Source organism: Typha latifolia, chromosome 2, assembly GCF_019914945.1.
Source record: "Typha latifolia isolate L0001 chromosome 2, TyphaL0001v2, whole genome shotgun sequence".
Classification (NCBI taxonomy): domain Eukaryota; kingdom Viridiplantae; phylum Streptophyta; class Magnoliopsida; order Poales; family Typhaceae; genus Typha; species Typha latifolia.
In genome coordinates this window covers 13,121,584-13,140,423 of record NC_133087.1, presented here as the reverse complement: position 1 = coordinate 13,140,423, position 18,840 = coordinate 13,121,584, and the positions used below count along the sequence as shown (strand labels likewise).

General features: G+C 35.1%; 1 protein-coding gene across 3 annotated transcripts in view; it reads left to right on the top strand.

Annotated features, from left to right (window-relative positions):
* Positions 1 to 14,674, top strand: part of LOC140782529 (ATP-dependent DNA helicase homolog RECG1, chloroplastic/mitochondrial) — a 29,722-nt gene extending 15,048 nt beyond the window's left edge. For 2 of the 3 annotated variants that reach the window (XM_073129143.1, XM_073129144.1), the window contains exons 11-17: positions 6,790 to 6,861; positions 7,029 to 7,181; positions 7,264 to 7,407; positions 7,930 to 8,088; positions 10,053 to 10,136; positions 12,723 to 13,295; positions 13,520 to 13,969. In XM_073129143.1, coding sequence (XP_072985244.1) covers positions 6,790 to 6,861; positions 7,029 to 7,181; positions 7,264 to 7,407; positions 7,930 to 8,088; positions 10,053 to 10,136; positions 12,723 to 13,295; positions 13,520 to 13,612 — 1,278 coding nt within the window. In that variant the 3' untranslated portion in view covers positions 13,613 to 13,969. Of the gene's footprint in view, positions 1 to 6,789; positions 6,862 to 7,028; positions 7,182 to 7,263; positions 7,408 to 7,929; positions 8,089 to 10,052; positions 10,137 to 12,722; positions 13,296 to 13,519; positions 13,970 to 14,518 lie in introns of those variants that run through there. The other variant, XR_012107892.1, reaches the window with a different exon arrangement.
* Positions 14,675 to 18,840: the final 4,166 nt, after the last annotated feature.

The window sequence follows — 18,840 nt, the reverse complement described above, 5'->3', positions numbered from 1 at the left end:
GCATTCATTTTAGAAGAAAGTTTCTTTTGCTCTAACTATATTCCTTTCTTTGGTTATCATATTCTATTTCATCTATGTTGAAGAACCACCAATTTTCTTGGGAGAGAAAGAGACAGAGAGAAGAAAGAGATGTGATGGGAATGGGGCTTGGCCTAGGTAGGACGCAAGTCAGATTTGTGAGAGAGAGAAGAAAGAGATGCTGTAACAACCCAGAATTTCAAAAATAAATATATAAATAAGAAATTAGAGATAATTATTTAGATAATGAGAGATTTAGTTTAATCCTTGATACTTTAGGATTTGGATAAATCAAATTAATATTTATAATAAGGTATATAATTGAGAAAAGTGATTATAATCCCTATCCTATTAGGATTCTTATATCTTTGATCTATAAAATGGAGGCTTAGAAAAAGAAAAAAAAATCTTAAAAGAAAGTTTTTGGCAGCGGTACTGTAGCATTTCTACAATATCGAGATGAGGAGATGGTGTCACGATCCGAAATCGGAATCATGATCGGCCATATATCTTAATAGGCTTAAGATACATAAAACCTTAATAAATAATTTTCTAAGTCCATCATGACAAAAATTTAATATAAATAGCTAACTTTAATAAATGTAATCTAACAACAATGAAACTGAGCAATGTCATCACTAATGTGTCTTCAATCAAACTGAATTAACTAAATTTTAAAATGTAAAGACTAATAGAATTGAAAGCTAAAATTAGTGGATCCCAAGTGGAGGTGAGGTCCCGGTATATCTCGCTCAGTCGCCATGTTGACTAGAACCTAAAATCTCAGAAGACCCATGAGCCAATATAGTCAGTGTCACATCCATTTAAAAGCTAGAAAATCATTCTTTATCTAATATGAGTAATTAACTGAAGCTCAATAATGAAAACAATAGTCAGTGACTCATAATATGAATAATAAGCATAAGCCACAAGGATGCAATTAACATAATCTACTTCATTATGCAACCATTCTCAATTTCAATAATGCTAGTTGTCTCAACTTGGGCCTTTGTCCGGAGATCCATATCAACTAAAAGTCATCTTTAGATAAGCATGAGTCTTTTCTTATAGTCAATTCAGTTATGATCACCGGGAGGTGTTATTATGTGATAAACACACACACTGTGTCTTCTTTTAAGGGTCACTAGTAGATGTCACTATGTGATGAACGCAACCTGTCTTTTTCACTAACCATAGAGAGATATTAAAGTTACCTCAAAGAGATTTCTAATCCAGCTTGAGACTGTTCTCTAATTGCGTCAGAGTCACCAAAACAGATCATGTATTGATCAGGCATATGTCTGGTCCCTAGACGTCAAGGTAGACTTACTCATACTAGAGTCACTTAAACAGATTATATGCTGATTAGGTATAGTTCTACTCTCGGGACTTTAGGGTAGACTTGAATTACCACAAAGAGATTCACGAAGAATATCTAGCTTGAGTTTGTTCTCAAAGTCATACCAAATATCAGTTATATTTTCACTAATATTCATAATTATTAAAATTGCTATTTTGCATCAAGTATAACAATATAATGAGTCATATATTTTGCACATAGAATATAATAATTAATTTGAACATAGATATATGATATTTAATTTGCACACAAAAAAATATGTAGTCATGTAAAAAGTATAAAATACACAACGAATAAAAACGTGAGTGAACCTACACACCTGAGTTTATGTGAAATAACTGAAATATCTAATCTACGTGTTAAAAATCACCACCTTTAATAATAAATAAATAACATAACTTTAATTTAACCAACATTATGATTTATGAAATTTGAAACTAATTAGATTATTCAAATGGGCTAGATTAAGCCCAATTATTTAGTTGGGCTGCAGTTGGTCTGCAACCATTCAAACCCAAAGGTTGGGTTAGGCTGTCGCTGGCCCACAGGCTATCCATAAATCTAATTAAATGGATTGGGCTTAATGCCCAATCTCATTAAGTTAAATGAGTTGGGTCGGATTCCTTGGGTTCGAAATCCAAATCCGACCCAAATCACTTAACATAAGAGATGAAGATGAGACTCAGGTTGCTCTAGTCTGCCTTCTTTATTTTTGAGAGAGAGAGAGAGAGAGAGTTAGTGACAATGCTGCTAGGGCGCCAAGCCGAAGGCATCCATGCGACCCTCGTGATCTCGGTGACTCCTACAGGATGTCCGCGGTACGCAGTCAACACCAATAAGCATAGCTCCATGGTCATCAGCCATGGAGCTTGCCTCCAGAACTTCCCGAGCCACAAGGACTCAAGGGCGACGACGAGATTTTATAGGCTATAATAATTAGGGCATCGCGAGATTTCAGTGATCTCTAATCCCAATCAGAGAAGAAAAGAAGAGAAGGAAAGGAGGAGGAGACTAGTGAGGCAAGTGCCCCGCACGCGACAATTATTTTTTCTAGTTCTTACAGACCGTCATCGTTGGTAAAATATTGGCTATGGGTTAGTAAAACTTCAAGAACAAACACATGTTAGATATTTTTTGTGTATCTTTCCGTGGTAACTCAAGTATATCTTGAAGTTTATGAGAGAGACTTATTCCTAATCAGTACATGATCTATTTTAGTGACTATGATAAAGTTAGAGAACAATTTTAGGCTAGACTAGAATTTTTCCTGAGGTGACTTTAATTTCTCTTTATGGTTGGTGAAAAAGATAGGTTGCATTTATCTCATAGTGACACCTCTTGGTGATTTTAACCAGACCAGCTATGAGTAAAAGACACGAGCGCATCTTGAGGTGACTTCTAGTTGATATAGATCCACTAACACAGTCCCAAGTTGAGGTAGTTGGCACTATTGAAATTGAGGAGGTTTGCATAATAAAATAGTTCATGATATTAGCTTGCTAATTGCGTTTGTATGGCTTATACTTGTTATTCATGTTATGAGCTTGCTGGCTATTGTTATTAATTATTGAGCTTTGGTTAATATCTCATATTATATAAAGAATGATTTTCTAACTTTTGGGTGGATTCATTCACTAAGCTAAAGTTGTTAACTCATTAAACTCCTTTAATATTTTTGATGCCTCTCAGCATGACTAATGAACATGGATATTGGGACTATATCTACACTTAGGATATTGACTCACATTTTAAAATATAATAGTGGGTCTTAGTTTCAAATTGAAAAGCTAAATATTGCCTTAGTAATGTTTAGAAGACATTGATTATATAATTAGATATTTTATTATTTTTGAAGGTTTTTGAATAGGAGTTATTAAATAATTTTGAGTTTCATTATATTATATGGATAATTAGTTAAAGTTTCATGTATCTCAAGCCTATTAGGATACATGGCCGGTCATGATTTATATTTCGGGTCGTGACAGATGGGATGGGAGTTGGCTTGGCATTGGTTGGATGCAAGTCAGATCCAAGAGAGAGAGAGTAGAGAGAGGGAGAGGGGAGGAGAGATAGAGAGGTAGAAAAAGAACAAAAGACCCATTGTAAAAAGAGATGTTAGTAGAGAGAGAAAGAGGTGAGTGAACTAATTCCCAAGAGAGAGTAAAAGATAATTGTTTTTTGTTGCTCTTGATGTTCAAATACATGTGTGCCATTTGTTCTATTTTATTTACTATTATTCTGATTATTATAATAAAATTTAATTTTTATAATTAAACACGTCCGACATCGAAACTTCTAACTGATCCCACCAGTACAACAAATATTATCATTTTTTTTGGGTGGCTGGTTCTGATATCAATACTTAGAACCTTGGTTATTTTTTTAAAGATCGAAGATAGTGATATCTGAATATCTCAGCCTAGTTCAAAGAAAGTGTCTTGAACTCTTGATTCACTTTGATCAACTCCTTACCTCAAAGATTGATATATAACAAATTAGCTTTGTTAAAATGTGAAATTTAGAATTAGAAGAAAGCAAAAGAGGAAAGAATCAAACAAATAAGATAATGATGAAATTGAGGGAGCAAGTAAAGACACTTGACCTTTGCTCTTGCAAGATATTTAACCTGTTGATTGCCTTTGTTGAAACATGTTCAGAGAATGGATTGCCATGCCAATGGAGCGGGTTTCAAATGTATCGTGTCAGTTGATTAACGACAGAGATATGATGGGACTTGGGAGTATCTCAATACTCCTTCGTGCCAATGGATCGGGTTTCAAATGTATCGTGTCAGTTGATTAACAACAGAGATATGATGGGACTTGGGAGTATCTCAATACTCCTTCGTCCCTACCCATATTATTCCATGCTATAAGACATTGGATATATCAACTTCAAATTTCAAAGCAACTTGATTTGGGTTCACTTTTGATATTCCTTGACCTTTTGGTGCTTGATCTATAAAAATTACATTTCAAATGTCAGAAGTCAAATGTAAATTTTGGTTGTCCTTAAATTATGCGCCCTAACTTAGAAATATCCTCAAAGTAGAATTTGATTGGTGTATTGTTCAAGTAGATCTACTATCTCCTGTGAGGTATTGCGTGCAATACACCAATTTCTAGATCTAAAGGACTTCAATTTAGCCTTTGAAATCTATTTTCAGGCCCTAAAAGTGTTTTAAAATTTTTCTAGGCATCTTGAGGCGATCTAGCCAACAACACACTTTCTTAGGACAACGCATTTCATGATTCTTATTGTGCCAAGCCAAGACTGACGTGCATGGTGCCTTTGGCATGACAATCTTTAGTACAAAAATCTTATTTAGATGAGTGAGATACCTGTTAAGATCATTATCTATGTATGTGTATAGCAGTTAGAGGTGATCATCGGGCCGAGTAGCTGGCGTTTGTTTGTCGGCCCACCTATGAGTCACTCAAGTTGGCTGGAACATTCCAACCTATTACCGCCCACTAGACTGTCAAACATTGGGCTCAAGCCGGGCTTGGGTAGAATGTAAGTATACCTTTGGTCATACTGTGGTCCTGAGTAAATGTCCTTTGCATTGTTTAGATACTTGACGATTTCAACTGGTCCTTTTTTTTTTAACCTTCTCTCTTTTCCTATTGCATGATCAATATAAACCTAAAAAGAGTGAAGCAGAATAAAATTAGTAGTTACTCAAGCAGCGCAGTTGATTCCAGGGCATCTCACCCACAAATTCCTCAACAATGTCATCCTTTTGCTTCTGGTGGAATGTTGTACAAGTCCTCATCTGCAGCCTTGTGTTCTCTGGGGCCTTTCTTGCTTCATCTGCTACTCCTTGGAGTTGTACTCCCTCTCACTTCCTCTTTTCCTCACCTTTCATAGTGATGATTCTGGAATGGCTTCACTACGCAGGGACTTTGAAAGATCACCATATTAAGTATTTAATATAAAATGATAAAAATACTATTAAGTAAGAGAAATACTTGAAAACAAAAATAAGTATTTTTTTAATCTTTTTACATGTAAATTATTCAAAGTTTAATAGTAATTTATTCGAAGTGGTTTTCATGCACAAAATAAGGATTTTAAAAAATATACGTGCAATTTTTTTAAATTTTCAGATGCATACATGTAAATATAAACTTTAGATAGACATACAAGCAAATAAGGAATTTTTTAAGGGTATATCTATAAAAGAACTAATTTCAAAACACCAAATACGTTATAAACTAAACATCTTCAAAATTTTAGGACTAAAATACTATTAGGATATAGAATAGAATAATTAAATATTAAGGATAATTATGTAACTTTGTAAAAATAGTTGACCCGATCGGTTCACTAAAAAACAGGCAGGTTGCACGGGTCAATATTTCAACTGCCGGGTTAGTCGATTTTTATCGGGTCAATTGCTTATCCGGTCTAATAACAAAATCGAACCGGTTTGGTGGTCGGTTCACTGGTTCGACTATTCAGTCCGATCCAAATCTGATAACTATAGATAGAAGTATTATATGTTAAAATAGATGAGTTTTTTTTTACCAAACTAGCTATCTTTTAAATTTTATTTACACAAATAGACTATCCCTCAAACTTAATACTAAAATGGGTCGGTTTTACTATAGTCCTAAGTCAAACATTGATAAGTTCAACGTTTTACTTTTAGATGAAAATGTCAAAAGTTCGTTTTATAAAACATATACTGTTTAGCGTCTTACATTTTGGAAAATATTGAACAGTTCAACTCCTTGAGTGGTTAAGCATCACTGTTTTACATAGCCTATCACTGCAGATAGTAGGACACACTGTGTTACAGATCAGAATGTAAAGCTGTTAAAATTTGATAATCTAGTTTCATCAGACAGAAGTTGATGCTTTCCAAAATTGGATTAGCTGCTAAATAAATGGGTGCGACATTGCCATTTGTACATATGCAGAAAGATCAGTTGTCCTGAAAGTGTTACAGATTTAAGGTCAAGCTGACTGACTGTTGATCCTTCAGGGTGTGATTGTAATTATCTTTCAAACATCAGCTTCATACAGTTGTTGGTTTTCCCATGTCAGCAGATATGGCATGCTTTTTAGTTTTACATGCGTGGAAATTAGTTATTTCTAGTGCAAGTGGCACAAATAGAATTTATATGCCTGCTTCTGCATACTCCTGTAAGTCTTTGCACCAAAACTCCTTTAGAACACCAGTTTTCATTGATTTAGTTTGAAAATTCTGAGCTAGTCTCATGTTATATCTTATTAGTTATTGTACTTTATGAATTTAACTTCACTTAAATTCCTTACTTTCTGTGTTGTTTGAATCAACCTGCATTTTTGTTATTTTAGTTTCACCACTTCATGGGATGTTAAACATGGATATGCATCTTCTGATGGCTTGTGAATATTTACCACTTGGATAATTTCTTTTACAGGGTGATGTTGGCTGTGGAAAAACTGTGGTTGCTTTCCTTGCATGTATGGAGGTTATTGGCTCAGGATTTCAGGTTGTTAACCTTAAATTAATGCAATTGATTATTAACCTATCAAATTTAGCATTGGATCATTTTGCAGATTTCTCTTGGTTGTATCAAAAGTTTAGTTATGCAAACAGAGTATCGTACTTAAGCATGTTAAACTTCCACGTGATGCTAACTATCAAGTCTTGATCCAGGCTGCTTTCATGGTTCCAACAGAGCTACTTGCGAGTCAGCATTACCAACATTTAGATTCTTTGCTGGAGAATATTAAAGGGGACATATGTAAACCTAAAATTGCATTACTTACTGGCTCCACCTCAACTAGGGAGTCAAGGATAATTCTTCAGGCATATTCTGTTTTCAAAACTGTGCTTTTTTTTAGATTTTTTTTTTGGAGTATTTCTTTGGTCATCTCTTGCTGTTTGACAGGGTCTCCAGAACGGAGATATAGCAATGGTCATTGGAACACACAGTTTGATAGCTGAGAAAATTGATTTTTCAGCTTTACGCATTGCTGTCGTAGATGAGCAGCACCGCTTTGGTGTGATTCAAAGAGGAAGATTTAACAATAAGGTAGTTAGCTCTCCACTGTTCATGGTCATACCTTGAACTTTTCTTATGAACTTCCACCAGCAGTTATGTTTGCTTGGATTTTCTTGACAGATTTGATTAGATTTAACATTTTGAGAAGAAATAAAATTTCCAAACCAGGAATTTATCCACAGTAATCTGTCTGCTACACTGTAACAAAAAGTACATGCCATTCAGGTTTGGAATTTATCTGCAGTGATCTATCTGTTACACTGTAACAAAAAATGCATGCCATTCAGGTTATCTCTCAGTTTGTATGCAAATATATTTTTCCCTTAACCTACAGTTTTCTGACTGTTTTATTGACATTTCTTGGTGGTAAATATTGACTCATTTACTTGGAATAGTTGCTTTAGAAGAGTACATCTTATTAGCTATGCATATTTGCCTGATATTCAAGATGAGAGAATTGTTCATATAATGGTTGCTCAATGTCTTGGTGAATTTTAACAAGATTTTAGATGTGCTTATACCCATGGAATGATTGAAGCATTCTATTTACAGTTATACTCTTCTTCACCAAGCTCAAAAAATGCCTGTGGAAATCTTGATGAAACTTTTGAGGATAAAATTTATATGGCCCCTCACATTCTTGCTATGTCGGCTACGCCCATTCCGAGAACACTTGCTCTTGCTTTGTATGGTGATATGTCTCTAACTCAGGTATGGGAAGCCTCACTAAATATCTTCTTGGAGTTGTGTATAGTCATCTTCACTTCGTTATTCTATTTAATAATATTTTAACACCGTGTTATAAGGGACATGCAAGTTGAATGATTTTGGTGTTTCCGGTAACTTACCTTGTTAATCAGTTGTTCTTCTGGTATCTCGTTAGTTTATTATCCCGCCATAAAATGGGTTAGGAACAGTCTTCTATGTCAGCAACTTAAGGGTGGTTTTACATGTATACTGAATTACTCTTATCTTGTTCTTCCATTAGTTTCCTTACCAACTGTTACAGTCATCTTTCTTACCTATGTTATGTATTATTTGTTGGAGGCATCTTCTGGTCTGCCATGACTAAGATCTGGAGCTTCATTGAAGGGACTTCACAGAATAAAAGAGATCACATTAGAATTTATTTCACAGGAAATTCCTTTTTGTGAACTGCTATATGTAAGAAACAACTAAAGTTGTGAAGGAAATAGTGACTTAGGCTAGGTTGAATTAGGGGTGGCCTTGGGCCCGCTGGGCTGGTTCGGGCCAACTTTAGGCCTAGGTATGGACCACGCTCAACTTTAGGCCTAGGCTTAGGCTCAACCATCAGGTTGAGAGATTTTAGATCTATGGGCTGGGCCAATATCAAACTCAAAGTTGGTCTGATACTTGATGTGCTTCCAAGGGTTAAAGAAAAAAAATGGCTATCATGATTCATGAGAGCTGTCAATCTTGAAAAGGTCATTGAAAGACAACAATTTATTGAGGATGAAGGTAAAACAAGGTAAATTAAAATATAGGAAATGCCAATTTTTCTTGGAAATGAATCATGGCAAAAAAAGAAAAAACAGTAGAAGCTTTCGGCAGGCTACTAGTTCGGGTTACGGGCCCATCATCGAGCTTAAAATTTCTGGCTAGGAGAGGCTAAGCTCAATCCCAAGGGCTTAGGCCGGCTTGTGGTCCAAAAAATTTGGATAGGCCTTGGACGGGCTTCGGTCTATTAAGTTAGATGAGCTGCCCCAGGTTGGATATGAAAGGTGAGGATGGTTGCATATTAGTAAATAATAATGGCATAAGGAAAAAGATCAAGGTATTATTTCTCAAGCTAAAGCCACAGACACTTAATTGTAAGAGCTAGATAGAAAGTTTGCATCCATTTTCTCTGCCAGCCAAATGACTGAAACTCGTATTACACTCAGGTTTTCCTAGAACTTCGAAGTTCAAAGTGACTTCCCAGTTCTCTGCTTCCTAAATGTGCCCTAAAAAAATTTGCATATCCATTTATATCTCATAGTTGTGCTCTGTCCATCTTTTCACCTGGAAATTTCAGTTATTGAGGAACTTGGCATCGGATTCATAAATAGATGCTGCAACAGTGACAGTGATAATGCCATTCTTATTTCAAGTTTCCTTGTGCAGATCCTCTGGCTCTCGTAACATTAATTCCAAGAGTAATATGGGTGTGGGGGTTGATAAGAAAAGAGGATCAAGAATGGTGAAAAAAGTGAGGAAGTGGTAAAGAATCACTAACAAAAAGAAGAAAACTCATGCAAGATAAGATATTTATTGGAGTCTAGCTCCACGAGATTGCCCTTGAATTTTATCTTCTTATTGTTTTCAGCTTCAAGATGATGTCCTATACTTAGTCCTTTATCTCCTACTTAAAAATGCAACTAAAATTAAGATACCTTCTGTTTTCGATACCCGAGAAATGACAACAACGTTTTCCTGACTGAAACAAGCTGCATGCAAGAACATTAGAACTTACTCATTTCTGTTTCTGTAGTTAGATCTGCATTAATATACTTAATCATGCATGCATCCATTAACTTTTAGTGAGTTAAAAAGCTTCTGGCTATCTTGAGTTCTTATTTTTTGTAGCTCTTAGGTGTTTTGATCTGTTAACTTTGTATCGTACACATTTATATGCCCGGAAATACATTTAACTTCTTTATCTAATTCTTTAATAGATCATGGACTTGCCTCCTGGAAGAAAACTTATAGAAACTATTGTTCTTGAAGGAAATGAGATTGGTTTCGAGAGAGTCTTCCAGGTAACATGACATATCTAGTTTCTCTATGTTTTCTAATAGAGCAATATAATCATTCTAAAATCATGGTTTAGTATATTATTTTTGGGGTAAAGTCAATTACTCTATTTTGCCCCTCTCAATTCTTAATATTTCATTTTTTGGAATAAAGTCAAGTACAGAATGAGAAGCCATTATCCGTGGGAAGAGAAACTAGTATTGGAGCATAATTATATGAATTGTTCTTAGCTCATGAATTTGATTATGAAATCTGCTAGTTTAAATTGTTGGATTTTCTTCTTTAGAAGCAGAGAAGCAACATGTGCACTTAGAAACAGCTGAATTGTAAAGTATTATGGCTGGTGCTTTCCTCGACTTCCGCTTTACTAAATTTTATGTCATTCAGAACTTTTTCCTCAAGTAAAGTTCATATGTATAGAGACACCTGAGATCGCTTCGGAAAATCTAATATGTTATAAAGTACATACTATTCCTTTTGTTAAAGTCCATGTCCTCAGACACACTGATAATCCTCACTACCTCACAGTTTGCATATCCTAGTGGTTTTAGCCTTCTAGAGAAAGAGGGCTAGGATAAGATCTGTTGGAGATGGTAGGATGCTCCTGGTCCTATTGAACCTATAGTTTCATGATGAACCTCATCTAGAATATTGATATCTTGTATGGAGACACAATCTCCTCTGATCATAGGCTTTTCCTCCTGTGTTCCCTCTATTTCCTTGGATTTATAGAGACATCACATGGACAAGGTTCTTAAATGAATAATATGGTAGTCTAAAATGCAAATTAGCTTGGATCTTTTGAGCTATGTGAATTGCACAGTTGACATGAATATGGCAGTTTTTTTGAAGTATCTTGAACCAACTCTCAGAATAGGTGAGACCCTGATATATTTGTCTCATATGCTACATTAGCATTGGCAGTTGGCATGCTGACACCCTTTATAGCCTTACTGTTGTCAGTGGTTGTCTACTAGTGAAAATCTTTGATAACATTAGGACATCTTTTTCTATGATACTGCTGATGATATCAGTGGTTTTATGTAGCTGCAAAGAACCTTAGAATTAAAATAAGCCATTATTAACAATAATGCTAAATGCAATAAAGTCAAAAAGATGGACAAACTCTATTTATGTTGGAACCAAGGTTCCAAGTATCGGAATCGGGATCGGCCGTCTGAGAAAACGATACGTATTGGCCATTCTGTCTTGTTCTAACCTTCCTGCACTATTTCAATTATATCTTTTCATCTAGACATTCAATTGATGTGAAATGAGAGCCATTAGAACCCTATCTCGTTTGGTTATTACCCTCTAAATTTTCTTATATCCAGATTGGTCCAAATCTATTTCATAACATTTTTCTTTCTTCTCTCTTTCTCTCCTTTTTTTCTTACTCTCCATCTCTTTCTCCCTTTCTCTCTCCCAATTTTGGTCGGTGTCGGCCAATACGGTTGATCTCGACCCAAAATTGATCGGGTATCGGCCAGTACTAGTCATTGGATTGGTTTCGGCATTGGATCGGAACGTTTCATCTAATCCCACTCAGGATCAGCTAAAACTTGGAACCATGGTTGAAACAAATTAGTCTATAAACCTAGAGCTCTGTTTACTAGGGAAATGTAGGAAACTAGCGGGCCAATGTACATCTATTTTCTCTCCATAAAGAAATATATACCTGATAGTGCATGGATCGAAAGATTACTGCTCATGAAGTGCAACAGCACACATTTCCCAAAAATTGAAATATGGCAACAATGACAACCTTCCTTTTGCCCTTTCTTTTCGCTTAGCTAGTGCCTAGGCTTTCTATTGAAATTCAATCGTAAAAGTCCAATAAACACTGTGGTTCAAACAATCGTCAACCACTATTCTTCATTTACCTAGTTAGTGATGCAAATTATCTATACATGAATGTTCCTCTCCTGAGTAGAGAGGAATATGTAATGTCATATAATGTCACTTCCTTGAGCTGGTGCAATGAAAGAGCAGTATCACTCTTGATGCTTTGGCTGTTTTTGTTTTGTACTGGAAAGATGATTAGGAATGATCCTTGATTCAGTAACATGTAATTTAGTAGTAATTAAGGGATTAATTTTAAAACACATGGTTGTTGAAGTTTGTGTGTATCTATTTCCTTGAGTAATTTTAATACTTCTTTTTGAATTTTGTGTTAAAATTAGAGTTTTTGACGAAACTAGCTCTATTTTAAAGTTTATTTACCAAAATAGGCTAAGTGTTTCAAAAAAATGTTGATAAGATTACCATTTTACTTTAAAAAATGTTGATCTTATTTTAAGTAAAAAACTTAACAATTAAGTGTTTTACTTAAGACTATAGTAAAAGAGACTCATTTAACTATTTAAGTTTGGGTGTTATCTATTTTGGTAAATAAATTAAAATTTTGGTCTATTTCGGTCAACAACTTTAAATAATATGTTGCCTTCAACAGCCAATCTGTCCTGTTTTCATGACCCAGGAGACTGTATAGATTGTTACTAGTCATTACCTTTAATAGAAGTAATTGCTTACTTCCAACTCACAAGTTCATCTTGTTTTCATGCTTGCTAATAATTGGCCTTGGGATGCAGATGATGGGAAATGAGTTGATTGCTGGAGGAAAGATTTATCTTGTATATCCAATCATTGAGGAGTCGGAGCAATTACCCCAGCTTCATGCCGCTACTGCTGAGCTTGCTTCCATATCAGAAAAATTTGAAGGTTACCAGTGTGGGTTGTTACATGGGCGCATGAAGAGTGATGAAAAGGATGACGCATTGAAGAAATTTAGATGTGGAGAAACACATATTCTCCTTGCAACCCAAGTTATTGAAATTGGTGTTGATGTTCCTGATGCATCTATGATGGTTGTGATGAATGCTGAAAGATTTGGAATTGCTCAGCTGCACCAACTGAGAGGACGAGTAGGGCGAGGAACAAGAAAATCCAAATGTGTTTTCTTATCTTCCACTTCTGGGGCGCTGGACAGGCTGAAGGTGCTCGAAAAGTCATCCGATGGATTTTACCTTGCCAACGCAGACCTTCTTCTCCGTGGACCTGGCAACTTGCTTGGTAAGAAACAGTCAGGTCACCTTCCGGAGTTTCCAATAGCAAGATTGGAGATTGATGGAAATATTCTTCAGGAAGCTCATCTTGCTGCACTGGTAAATCATCAACTGTAATCTACTCCCATATAGTATGTTTAGAATTAGTTGTTATTGTCTTTCTTCATTATTTACCTTGCATGACAAGCAACATGCATATTCTTCAGGAATTAAGTTGATGCTAGTGTGAAGTGTTTTCGTATTATGTTTTTCCAACAGAATGTGCTCTTCTGATGTATCTTCTCACTGCCAGACACCATTAACTACTTTTCTTTGGAATGCAGAAAGTTTTGGGGACAAGCAATGACCTAGAATGTTATCCGAAAATAAAAGTGGAGCTTAGCATGCGGCAACCATTGTGCATATTGGGAGACTGACTTAAACCTTTTTAAGAATAGCATGGAGTGCTTGGATGCAAGAATCTGTAGTGCAAATCGACGAGAGATGTGTCTTTTTCACCCTCATCCCGTTATACACTACTGTGCTATTAGTTCAAGGTACATAGATTTGCTTTATTGTTGGGAAGTCTTAAATTGAGGGTGCTTCTAGGGGGGCTATTCTTAATGCTCCATAAATAATATAAAGAGAAAAAGGTATAGGAAATTAGAACAAGAGAAGTAAGCAAGTATTTACTAGTGGTGAAAGTATTGTAGATCTGTTCAGATTTTGCAATCAGAGAAGACACATTGCTATGCTATACTGCTGAGCAAAATCAGCATTAGTTTGGATATTAATCTGGTCATTATCAGGTCTTTGGCTGCTGATCTCGTTATCAACCCCATAAATCTTATATTCCTACGTTAATATTAAATTTCCTAGCTTACCATTTAATTAACCTAGCAAGCTCATAACCAGATACCATTGTACAATAGAGAATATCTCTCCTTCAAACATCACATCTGATCCTAGTCTTCATCCTCTGTGCTACCTTGTCAGAGGAGGAGAGAGACAACAAAAACATCTTCCAGTTTCCATCATATTGTACTAGCAAAGCCTCCATATTGTCTTAGCAAAGCCTCAAACTAAAATGACGTGCTCTTTAGCCTCTGGCTCAAGTTTACATCATGGACAAGTGCAATCTGAGGTTGCTCAAATGTTCCATACAAATTGCTTTACAGACATAACATGGGTAGCAAGCATTGTGTAAACTGGGATAGAGAGAAGAGTCCCTGCTTCATTATGCAGCATTGACTTCCAATTATTCAGCTTGATATACACCTTCTCAATCATCTCATAAAGAAACAATCCTCAGCCTCCTCTCACCCTCTATTTCTTGACTGTAGGTGCTCGATGGGGAGTGTTCATCCTAGTATTGCTAGTGCAAACAGACCACGCCACCCGCCACTGAGTGTTCTTTTCCTTTATGTATTTAATTTAAATTCGATCATGTATATAGCAAATTTTTACTGCTTTTAATACTCAGGGTTTTGCGGGAGAAATTTGTCAGTTGATGATTTTGTGTCGGACTTCACATCGGCTCAAGAAGCTTCGCCTCGTCACTCTCTTATTGTGGGTACCATGGTTGGGTACTCAGAGTGCGTGAGGGACTATGCCATGTTGCATTCCATCGTCGGTTTTCCAACTTGCATCTTCGCCTCCCTCTGATGACCATCAGCCATGGAGGATCAGTTCAGCCGTAGTTGGCCACCTCGGCCGACAATTCCCTCACTGCCATACACTCCTCTTGACCTCCCATTCGTTTTGGCATAGTTCACTAGTCGGTTTCACCTAGAATCAACCGATTGCATCTTCACCTCGCCGATGAGCTTGATTGCACCGCCTAAACCTCTTCTCCAATTTTTCCGGGAAAACACCCACTTTGAGGGCAATGCCTAACCTTTTCTCCGATGGCGGAGACTACCTGCAACCAATTTGACCATTAATTTCTCCTCCCTCTCAGTGGCCTCCTCTTTCCTTCAAAGAGGGAGGCAATTAGTTGGGTTTGTGCTGCGGTCTGGCCATATCTTGACTCTAGTAGTGTTGGGCCCAAAGTGACTATTATTTTTAAAATTTTGGGTTATTGTCACTATAGCATTTCAATTGTTAAATTTAAGGAAATTAAGAACACAATTTTTATAAATTATAAATCATGCTATTTAGAATTGGTATTAATAATATTGACAAATTGGTAACAAGATTATAGTCTTATTATTACTCTTGATAACTCGTTAAATTAATATTAATCTTGGACAATAAATAAAAAGTCTAAATTGAGCCTACTAGGGCTCAAAACGGTAACACGTGGCTTATGTAATTTATTAGATCTAAGTGGGACATTTTAGTTATATACCAATTATTTTCATAAATTGTTAGATTCGTTAACTTGTGAGTATGATCCATATCTGAAACCTGATATTTGAGGAGAGTTGGTCTAGTCCAGATACATTTTATATGAGTTTAAATCCTATATTAGTTTATAAATAACATAAAATGCTTGATGATGATTATTTAATATAGGAAAATTTGTATATAACACCTTGCCTTTTAGCTAAATTTGCATTTACACTCTATGTTTTCACTATTTGCAGATCGAGCCCTATGATTCAATTAATATTTGCATAAAACACAATGGGTTAGATTTTAACTAACACCGTGTGGACAGATGAGAATATTCTGTCAAATTTACAAATAATTTTCTTAAATGACGAAAATACCTTTATACTTCTTCTTCCTCCCTATTTCTACTTCTTCTCTCTTCCTCTCTTTTTGGGCAGAACCCTATAGCTTCTTCTGATCAAGAAAAGATAGGATTTTCTCTTCTAACAACTCTCTCTTCTCCTCATCTATATTGGGTTTGATATTTTCTTTAGATTTAGCTTTAGTTTTAGGAAATGGCATAGCTTCGATTTTTGGAAATGACACAGCTTGGGTTTTAGTTTTTACAATAATTTCACTGATCAAATCCTAAACCTACATCTTATTCGAAATGTTAAAGTATGGATTTCAGAAATGGTATAGCTATTAGCTAATTAATGAGCTCAAATTTACTTTTTATGTAGCTCCCAAGAGGATTAATGTCATCATCAATGAGCTCAAATTTGAGTTGCAATGATGTAGGCGAAAATTTCGAGTTGCCCTTGTGGTAGGGGTGTTTACAAAATTCAAGTTTCTAATACGAAGAAGAACAAAAATAGAAGATTTTACTCTTGCCCTAGACATAAGGTATGATTTGCAATTTAATTGATATTCTACTCGTGTTTGATTGAAGTATTAACAATCTCAATGTAGGATGATCGTTGCGATTATTTCGCATGGTGCGGCGATGTCAATTTTCGCCCGATAGATCTAAAATACTAGCTAACTAGAATTGAGTTGAAGATGGATATGCTAGAAAAGAAGATGAGATGACTCTTTATGTGCATTTGCCTTGGTGTAATAGTATTAAGTATATATGTGGCAATCTTAGTGTAAATAATTGATGAGTGATGTATCAATGACAATCTTAGTGAAATCAACTGATGATTGTGTTATGTATCAATTTTTGAAAACTTTTGTGTTCTGAATAAAATTTGTAAATTGATAGTAGTTATTGCTGTTGTAAAGCTAACTATTAATAGTAGTAGTTGTTGTTGTTGTAAAGCTAACTATTAATAATAGTTGTCTGCAAAAATCTGAACTAAACAACTACTATCAAAACTAAACTAAACATACAAAACTAAATTGGACTTTACAACAAAATTAAACTGAACTTTACAACAACTAAAACTTTAAATTTTACAACAATTGTACAAAGCTAAGTTTATAACAACTAAATATACAACTAAACATACAACAACCTGGATTTACAGATTATCCACATTTACAATAACTAAACATACAAAACTAAACTAAACTTTACAACAACTAAATTTGAACTTTACAACAACTATACAAAGCTAAGTTTATAACAACCTGGATTTACAGATTATCCACATTTACAATAACTAAATATATAAAACTAAACTAAACTTTACAACAACTAAATCTAAACTTTACAACAATTGTACAAAGCTAAGTTTATAACAATCTGCATTTACAGATTATCCATATTTATAACTAAACATATAAAATTTGTAACCAACCAAGCTTTTAATACTATAAAAATTACACAACTTGTTATGCTAAAAGCTATTATAATCTGGTACAAAGCCATTGAATTAACAAAGCTTCTGATACAATTACACCATAAGATCCAAAATATTAACACCAAGTTTTAGTACAATTACATAGTGGCTGAATTAAATAGTAACTCTAAGTTCAAATTACAAAAATGATTGAATAGTAACTCTAAATTTAAATTACAAAATAAGTAAATAGTATCTCCAAAAATCCAATAGCTGAGGACCACAATAATACTAATAACCTACATAAAAAAGAGACAAGATAAGTATAGTTCCTACTTTGTGAGACATGAGTAATTATTGAGGCATGTGCATTTTAAAATAAACAATATTTAATAGTACCTATTGGGTACTACGTGCAAAATTATGCATATATCTAGTGATTGAATTACTCCTTGTTCTCATAGCTATGGATAACCCCAACTTAGTAGCTAAAGTTTCTCTTGTACCTCTCCTTCTACTTTGTCTAATATTGATATTTGTAAAATTTTCAGCTACTTGCCCTTGCCCTTGTCCTATTGGCTCCTTACAACTTCGCTTGTTGTGGCCTTTCCCACCACAACGTCCACAACTTTTGACTGGCTTCATCACCCCATTTGGCATCCGCTCCTCATTAACACCTCTTATTCTCTTTTTTCTTGGTCTTCCCTAGGTCGACCTCTCTTAGGAGTATTGACAATTAAATCATCTGTGAGTCTTTTCCAATACTTTTTATCTAGCAATGCTGCTATTTTTCCACATAAGTTAGCTTATATCTTTCAACAATGAAATAGTCATTAACATAGTTAGCCACTCTTCGACGAAAAGATAGAATAATTGCAGTAGCATGAATACAAGGAAACCCACATAATTGTCATCTTCTACAAGAGCATGTTTGTTTATTCAATTTAACAGTGCATCTCTCATTTGCCCATTGCACTTCTGCTTTCTCATTTTCAGATCGAAAGATGCTACCAACACCACCAGCCTCTTTACTCACCCATTGAACATATTTAGCTAATACTGGTGTTAGTTTGCCATGCCACATCTCAGCATGCCTTCTGCGGTAGTCAATCTTAACCATTAGTTTTTGTCTGATATTGTCTATAAGATCAATATATGACTTCGCTCGATTCTCTAAAATAAACTTATTAAATGACTCCGCACCGCAGTTAGAATAGTAGTGGACTTTGGCACCCTCTTGATACTTGCTCCTTGTCCAAGTCTACAATAAAATGAAGATGTTAGATACATCATAATAGTGAGCGAAGTAAACTTCTAAAAATGTTAATACATCATAATAGTAATAAAACAATATCAATACATCACTAAACTTTGGCTTCACATGCAACATACCTTCTTATTTTGAGCTTTCACCCAATCTCTAGCTGGTTGGATAAATCTTCTAGTGATTTCATGCAATCCTCCCAAATTGAAGAGACATAGGCTTTAGTAGCCTCACACATAGGCTTCTTGTACACCTTAACAGTAAACTTTCGTCTAAAGTTCTTATAAAAAATGTTTAA